We start from the raw sequence: 9,113 nt of genomic DNA on the forward strand, positions 1-9,113 counted from the left end.
TTTTGCAGTCATCTCCCAGCTTGTGACTAATCCTCAGCATCTTTTCCCAAAAAAACTACAAAAGAAAATTTTTGGAAGAGCTGCGGTGGTGCAATACCTCCTTCTGAAAACTATGTTTGCAATGTCTTCTGGGAGACACTATGTCCTGGATTGCCAAGCAAATTGTATTCTATTTGCCATCTGTATGGCAGCTGTTAAGTGGGCAGTTTTCCTTGTCTCTTCCACACCCAATCCTCCCTCTGGGGAGACATCTGCTGATAACAGACTATTGAATGTCACTGCATGACTGATAAGAACCACAGCATCCCACTGTGAGATGCTCCGCCCAGAGGGAAGAGCCAAGCATTCCTACCTGGATAGAGTCTTGAGCTCTGGAGCACCAGCATGGCTTCTCCACTGTATTTCCCAGAGGAACAGCTGCCTCTTCCACTGGATCATCAGAGGAAGACTACACCCTTCTCCACGATCCCTGCTCCAACAGAACCACAGCTGACACTCAGAAGGACTGCAGCCACAATTCCAATTGGACTGCTACCAACACCCTGACCAACAGGGTGTCAGATTGTGTTCTGACTCTGCCAGTGTTGTTTTAGTTTACTGCATTGCTTATTTTATCTTTTTATTTTCTTCCCTAAGAAAGAACTGTTATTCCTCCTCCCATATTTTTGCCTGAGAGCACCCCCCCCAATTTCAAATTTATAACAATTCGGAGGGAGGGGGTTTAAATTTTTCTATTTCAGGGGAGGCTCCTGCCTTCCTTAGCAGACACCTGTCTTTCCAAACCAAGAATAATAATAAATTTTTACTTCTTTGTTCATTTTAGTCATATTGCTTCTCCTACCAAGTGGCAATAAATAAATAAATGAGCCAAGCTAGGATTTACAATCATGTCTTCCACATGTGGTTGCATGGGGCTGACACTGACTAGCTAAGGAACATTAGGCTTCCAGGTGTCCAGAAAAAATGATTTCTGATTTGTCCAAATTTTGACAATATGACGGGGAGTTTAGAAGGTCTCTAGCTTCCTAGGACAGTCTAGGACAGGATTTTCATGGAAACAGAGGACTGGTCCTGACAAGTTTGACATGTGGATGCAAGAAGATAGAGTTTTTATTTTTATTCTTTCTGTGGACATTTATTTTCTGAAGAGACTTGGTTTTCATGCAAACTTGTTGTGAGAGACTGAAAACCAGAAAAAGTTAATGTCTAAAACACTTGGCAGAAGAGCAAAAGAACTTAACAATGCCAGCAAGATGACTGGAAGCAATTAGAAAATAGGGTCTTTTAGAAGCAAGATTGCACTTTTCCATCTTCCTTACCTTGGGTACCTACCTAAACAAATAATTCTGGGACAGTGTTGTACCCGAGTCGCTCACAGAGAAGAGGTGTGCAAAAACCACCAGAAGACTCTCTGACTCCTTTCTAAAAACTTTGGAAAAGACAGAATTCACATCCATGGGAATGAGTATAAATAATTCAACTCAGAGTGACTGTGTGTGCACCCACCATCTGATGGACCTGGACCAGACATGACATTGGAACCAACTCTCCTCTCCACAGGCCACTCAGCCAATCAAAATGTTAAAGGTTTAAATGCAAAAAAAGGCATGAGCAACATGTAGGGAAATTGCACTGTGAAAAAAGCCCAGAAGAAATAGATTTGTGTGAAGGATGAATTTTAAGGCATGAATAGTGCAGTATTTCTATGATGGTAAAGCAGATTCAAATTTAGCAAAAATTCTGCATGTCACATCACACTAAAGGCTCCTGCAAAAACACAGAATCAAAAAAAAAATTACAAACTGAAATGGCTACATGCTTGGTCAGGATGTTTTACCTGTTTTTACTTTTTTAAACTGTATTTTATGCATTCCCCTACCTGAGAGGCAAAGCTGATGACAGGATGCCTTCCAAAGCATTAGAAGACAAAGCACTGTTAAAAAAGAAGTAATAAACTCTTTGTAAAGGCCTCAGTTTTCTTGAACTTTAGGTGAAACAGAAAATTTACAAGGACTTTCAGGAACTGCATGATTTTTAGTGTGCAGTTACCAATGGAGTGGCAGTTCAAAAATTGCATATGATGCTCCACTGATGGTTCTTTTGCTGCTCTGGGTGACAGCAGCTGGAAAAGCTGTGTGTTGCTCAGGCATGATTAGGTGACAGCCATGCATGGAGCTCTTAATTGAAAATGTGGTAAAACTCTGAGTTCCTTCAGCTTCAGCTTATTGAAGATAGCAACCATTCACATGGGTTCAAAGAGATAATAATTTCATGGAAGGGTGAACTAGTGGTTTCCTAACTAAGATATTAAGGAGGTATCTGAAGCTGAAAACAGTTGGAAGCTTGGAGTATATTAGAAAGCAATATTGTTCTCATTGTTTGTTCAGGCACTTGCAAAAAATCATATTTTTTGAGTACACAGTTGTTTGCAACACATATCTGCATTTATTATCTCTTTCATATAGTAGTTCATATCCTAACAGCAGGAGATTTTGCTATTTCAACAAATTTTGTGATTTCACCAATGTTAAAACTAGGCAAAACAGTGAGTTTTGTCTTCTGCCAGAACCCTAGAATACACTGTGCTTGAGGAAGTGCTAGTAATTATTTCTGAGCAAAAGGATATTGCCTAAATGGTGTTTCAAAGCAATGCCAGTCAAACTGAAAACAATGCAGGTCTTCAGTTTTTACTTCTAAGTCTCAAAAATATTAATAGTATTCCCACTCACCCACACAAATTGGAGTAATCACATTCTTGAGTGATAAGGTAATTACAAGAGTTATGATGCAAATAGCTGCTCCCCTCATAGTGAAAGTTTCAGATGAAATTTCACAGTCTAAAAGTGTTGAAAAGCTGTTGAAAACCTTAGAAATTAAGATAGTAGAAGGGAGGTATTTATGCCTGCCAGAAAACTGAAAGCAAGGTTTATCTCAAAATGGCAAAAATATCCTGGCAAATCGAGATAATAACAGTAAATTATCAGTAGGGAGAACAGCAACCATTTCATAAACTCAGTGCCCTGGTTTTGTGTGTCTGCTGCCTCTGTGAATTCATGCAGTTTACTTCAAAAAAATCAAGAACAAAAGATTAATTCTTGTCTCTATCTGGCACATCAAGCAGCTGAATATGCTTCAGATTTAGAAAGACTTTTCATATTAAAAGTGACATTAAAATCTAGAGGAAAATGTTTTTGGTGTTCCTAAGGACTGTAGAGCATTCAATTCTGAAAGTGAGATAGTAACAGAATACATAATTTTATATATATATATATATATATATATATATATATATATATATATATATATATATATATATATATATATAGTCATTTAGTCAACTTCCAACTTTCATGTTGAAATCTACATGAAACCATAATGAAAAATTTATTTTACTTCTTCTGTTGACTCCAAAATGAAATCATATATAGACCGACATCAAGGTGTTATGTTCAAAAGAGTAACTAAAATACTATTTTAAAACCAATCTCAGTATGATATACTTAAATATATTTTTAGCATAGGAACTGCTGTAGAGTGACATTTCATAGGTTCAAATGAAATAAGTTGTCCTCTGACACCGCCTCTGATTGCAGGGCTTTTTGAATTTATGTTTAGATTTGCCATAGGTGCTTAAATCTCAATTGGACAGCTGTTTCTACACATGCCCAGTTTGAAGGAATGGAAGTGACAAGTGACAGTAGCAGTAATTCCTGCTTCCATCAGGCTTCCTGCAACTCTAGGTGGTTTTGATTAATGCCTGTGCTTATCACTTTCTATCCAAGATAACTCATATATCAGAGAAATCTGATTGTGAGAATGAGTAAACAACCATTCCCTTCACTATATAGATCATTCCTAGACACGTCTAAATTCAGGAATGGGTAAAATAAATCATTTTAAGGACAAGAACACTGGCTTCTTTGTGAGTTTTATGCACACTGCTTGTCCCACACTTGGTGTTTAGTCTTCCTCAGGGACAATTCCCAGAAGCAGGCTCTTCAAAGGAGATCTTCTTATTCCATAATAAAAATTCTGAGAGGACAGACATTTTCCCCCCACCTCCAGATCTCATATCCTCACTACAGTGTACCACTGGCAAAATTATTCTTTCATCTGCAATGGCTGCTGTAATTGGAAGCAGGGTGTATGGCCCTTAAATAACGCACTGCAATAATTCAGTCCTTTATTAAAAAAATGTGTTATAGGACATTCTCAGGGAGAGACCTGAAAATGGAATGGAGAGCCTTCCAAGATTCAATGGATAATCTTTTAGATCTATTAATTTTAAACCAGTGCTTTTTAAAAAAGAATACAGTTTTTCCCTGGCTCTACCCTTCATATCTTCTGTTTCTCAGATGCATTTATCGCAAGATTTTGACAGAATGTTTGGAGAATCTAATCTAAAAATTCTTCAGTTGAAGAATCTCATAGCTTGAAGGCTTTCTTCTAGCCAGTAATCCCTATTATGTTCTGAAGACTCCCATGGTTTCCTCCAACATCTACCTCCAGAAATAACAATCCCTTTAGCTAGAGAATTTTGAAAAGCAATAAGTTGAACAGTGGATACAGCCAACTACTTTCATTTTAAACAAAATTTCTTGCTTTGCATGGAATATCCCAAATTAATACATTATTGAAACAAAAATAGGATTCACTGTCACGACACTAACACTACAAACTCACTGTGATTTTACTGGTGTAATTTGAACCTGGGATCAAAGGTTTATATTATTCATCTTGGTTGACACCAATTCTTTTTTCTAGTATAGAGTGAGACTTTCTAACTCAAAGGAAATGCATTAGAAAGGTAGCTATCTTTAGCCAGTTCTACCCATGATCCCCTAAGAGGAGCTTCTTTGTGAAAACAGTTTCATGAGCTGCTCATGAAATTTTCTTCTCTTCAGAAATATGTGTAGTTAGGCTGCAAGGCATGCCCATTGTGTCTGGGGCTTTTATGTTCAGGAGATCTTTTCAATATTCTGGTCCTAAAGGTTTTGTGCATGAATGAATGTTTAAGGTTGATGTTGAATCCACTGGCTGAATCGCCTAAATTTCTGATGCAAAAATGTCTTGCACAAACTTCGTGATGAAAAACAGAATAAAATCAATTGGATTATACCTGCTCATCAGCTGTACTTTGTACAATATTCATATTGAGTTTATAATACTTGAAACTACTGTCACCAAGGGCAAAACTCCTGTGACCAAGGGCAAAGCCATTCTCCTGTAGCACAGCCAATAAAGGCAGACTTTTTCAGAGTCCATCATCTTGCACAAGCTTACCAGAACAAACAATAAAACAGGTATCCACTTGTACATAAAAATCAAGTTTTCTTCTTGGTTGTTCTAACAGATTTTCTTCCACCTTTGGATGCCAAGCTGAAATTTCTATATTTCCATTGAGATAATTAAAATGTGTTCTTTCTTCGACTTAGCACTTGTTTTAACAGGAAGCCTTCCACTTTCAGAAAGTTGGAACAAAATAATACCTTACACTCATAGTAAATTAATCACAATGTACTTAAAATAATATTAAAAGATATTACATATTATATACAGATAAATTAACACTTATGGCACACAAAAAGTTCTCACTGTATTTTGAAACAAAGGAAGGCATTAAAAATATTATGTTCCAACATTTTCTTCTGTTTACTTTAAATTGCTTCAGCAGAAATGCTTTCATGTGATGCCAGGTGAGGTTCATACTGGACATTAGGAAAGGTTTCTTCACTGAAGGGGTGGGCAGGCATTGGAAGAGGCTGCCCAGGGAAGTGGTTCAGTCACCATCCCTGGAGGTGTTCAAAAGATGTGCAGCTGTGGCACTGGGGACATGGTTTGGTGGTGGACTTGGCAGTGCTGGGTTAATGTTTGGACTCAATGACCTAAGGGGACTTTTCCAACCTAAACTGTTCTATGATTCAATGTTTCTGGATTATTTTCTTAACTTTGGACATGTGGATTATTCTCTAAGTACAAGGTTTGCATTAAAAAGTTGTAAACAGTGTGGAAAAAAGTATTTTGAAATTTATATTTGAATGTAACTTATCTAAATCAAAAATGAGGTCAAAATTTAATAGTTTGTCATTTAAAAAAATTCAAAATGGTACATTCTGGCTTTTAAAATGTCATTGAAATGCATGTTGAAAAAGAGTAAAAACTGTTTATGTAAAAAAGAAAATTTTAAAGGAAAACTGCTCTAGGAATTTCTTCAATCTCTTGTTCCAACTACAAAGCACATTTTAAAATTGCTTTGAGTTAATGGAAAAAAGCAATACATATATATATTTAAAATATGCATACATATACATAATGGGTGTATATATATGCGTGTGTGTGGATATATATAAATGTGTGTGTGTGTGTGTGTGTGTGTATATATATATATATATATATGCACGTTTATCAGCCAGCATGAGAGACTAAACACAACTATCCTGAGGGAGTGGCATAAATGACAACAAACTTTGTGACAGACAAAAGTGATTACCTGAAAAATGGAAATAAAATACTGCTTTTCACTAATAACTAAAGGATCCCATCACAGGTTGTCTGGAACGTCCCTAAATTAGATTTTGTTGCCTCAGTCCCGCACACAGACTCAGCAGTGATCAATCTTCTACGATCCTAAAATCAATAGTTACTCCCACAAATAGCACAGAAGGTCCCATGACAGCTGAGGCTGGGCTGCAGGCATGCTCGTTGTGCATGAAAAACTGAGCAGAACAAACAAAGAGAAAGGACACCAGGAGTGCTTTGTGTGCTCTGCATCTTGCCCTAGGAACGAATACCTTTTGGTCAAATACTCTTTATGCTCTTCCTCATGAAGCTGATTTTTAGTCTGTCCTCAGTTTTCTCTTTCCATAGATTTCTTCTGGCCATTCATCCTGCCTTTATCATCATACTCCTCTAAAAAACCAAATCTTAAGCATTTAGGCAGGGACCATGCCTGGAATGTTTTCAAGCTGCCCCTCTCTCGCTATACTGGTGACCCTATATCTTTTGTTTTCCTCTTTTAAATGCTATGGCTCAAAAAGCACTTTCTATTCAATGCAACTTAAAAAAAATGTAAGGTAATTGCAGGCTGTAATTTATCTTGCCTTTTGGCAGTTCTCACCTTATGCCAATGCTCCCTGACCTCTGACACTGAAGGTGATTTAAATTAATTTATGGTTACTTTGCTGTAAAGCAGCCTGGAGTGCTCACACAAATTTAATGTTTTCAGCTCTGGAGGAAACTGCTTCCAGGTGACAACAGCCATTTGAAACACTTGTGGTAGAGCTGTGTGAACATGATCTTTAACACCAGGTGGTATTTAACAACTTAGTAAATCAGAGGGGTAACTTTAGGCTGGCACCCCACAAAAATAGATGGGAAGCAGTATTTTATCTAAATATAGTGCCCACTCTCTAAGAGTCTAAACATTTAAGCAAAGAAAATTAGAACTCAAACTATCTGGTAACGTTGGTAAATACTCATGATCTGCATTTCTGACACAGAGTTATTTTTCTTCCTCTGTTATCATACAGTGAATGCTGGAGGAAGCTGCAGCAACAAAGAAGACAGAAGGACATATTCTGCTCATTTAATTAAAAATTAACAAAAGGGTTTGGTTTTATCAATGTCAAAACAAACACACTAACCCCTGTAGGAAAAATCCTGCATACATCATTGATGAAAAAAGACAGATACAAGGAAAAAATATAGAACTTTAGGAGTGGCTAGCTGGCCTAATTACAATTTAAAAAGTGGTGTTAAATAATTTCTATTTATATTTATAAAGCCCTCTGAGCAGCTGAATTATTTATATGCTGTAGTACTGCAGAATGTTACTCAGCCATTTCACTCAGATGAAAATAAAACCCATGCTACACTCTCACATCCCAAATCTGAACACTGTGACAGCTGTACAACATTTCCAGCAGATTTTTAGGCATGTTCATGAAATAAAGAACATCTCTAGCAACTGCAGCTAGACAAAAATCTGTAAGAAAATATTCTCTCAAACAAAAGGCCTCTTATCTGTGTTTCTTTCTAGTGCTTCTTCAGCCAATTCTTCTGTGTATATGGGGTTCCAGTTGCACTGGTCCTCCCCAGCTTGTGAATCACTGTAAATGGCTGATTTTCAAGATTTATTAGGCATCAGGAAGGACAAAACAAGAAAAATTAAATCTTTCATTTGCACAGTTGTAGCAGGGGGCTACCCATGTTTTTCTGATAAATACAGGGTACCTTGGCATTATAATGCCTTCACTTACCAATTTTTACAGCAACATTTTGTATATTTAGATATCTTTAAACATGCCAAAAATATTCTTTTTTTCCTTTTTTTCTTTCTGCCAAGGATGGTTTGGGGTAGTTTTTCTCAATTCAGCAGTTAAGAAACTGTTTAATCAGTCCCCAGCAAGAAGTCCTGCTGCACAGTTCTTCCTCTCCCCTCCAGGTGCAGGCAGTTCCAAGCTCAGGAGGAAAATGGATATTGCATGTGTTATTTTAGGGACATTTAACATCACATCCTGACATGGCCTTCTGCAAAGAAAGTTGTCCTACATAGCTTATCTTATTACTTTCTGGGATTACTAGTGTGTTTTGCACTAGAAAGCTCAGTCTGTAGTTCAGAAAGTGTTAAAATCAGCGTGGTTTTTGCAGATATTTCTCCACATTTTCAACAGGCCTGAGTTATTTCAATTTGATATTTTCTCTTTTTATGCAGATGTGAACAGAGCTTGAGCTCTGTCACTGAGTGTTTACTTCCACAATGCTACAGCGTCTGTAAAGGTAAATCTGAAAGAGGTTTGAAGACATGGGGTGTAATAGACAAAAATTACCTGGTGGGCAGATGTTCAGGAAGACTTGGCATGGTCTAAATGGCGTGCTTAGAAATTATTTTTAACATCAGCATTCTTTGTGGCTATGAAAATGGCAAAACAAATTTGTCAAAGTCTGAGCAAGAGCACTGCAGGACAGCACCAGGGGTGCACACCCAGTTTCAACCTGAGAAAAAGTCAAGATTGGGCTCTTACCTGAAGCAGCTGAGACAAGGCAGAGAAGAGCCTGAGCTGAGCACTAAACTGCTGAGAGTGGTGCCTGAAAGGAAGACCAGAGCCTTATTT

The 9,113-nt window shown here is 37.4% G+C and overlaps 1 protein-coding gene across 1 annotated transcript in view; it reads right to left on the bottom strand.

The window, feature by feature from the left end:
- RXFP2 (relaxin family peptide receptor 2) overlaps positions 1–8,860 on the bottom strand; it is a gene marked incomplete at both ends in the record, with an annotated part of 52,322 nt that extends 43,462 nt beyond the window's left edge. The window contains 1 exon segment of the mRNA XM_084201012.1: positions 8,829–8,860. Coding sequence (XP_084057138.1) covers positions 8,829–8,860 — 32 coding nt within the window.
- Between the last annotated feature and the right edge of the window lie 253 nt (positions 8,861–9,113).

This window comes from Fringilla coelebs, assembly GCF_963513975.1.
Source record: "Fringilla coelebs genome assembly, chromosome: 2".
NCBI lineage: Eukaryota > Metazoa > Chordata > Aves > Passeriformes > Fringillidae > Fringilla > Fringilla coelebs.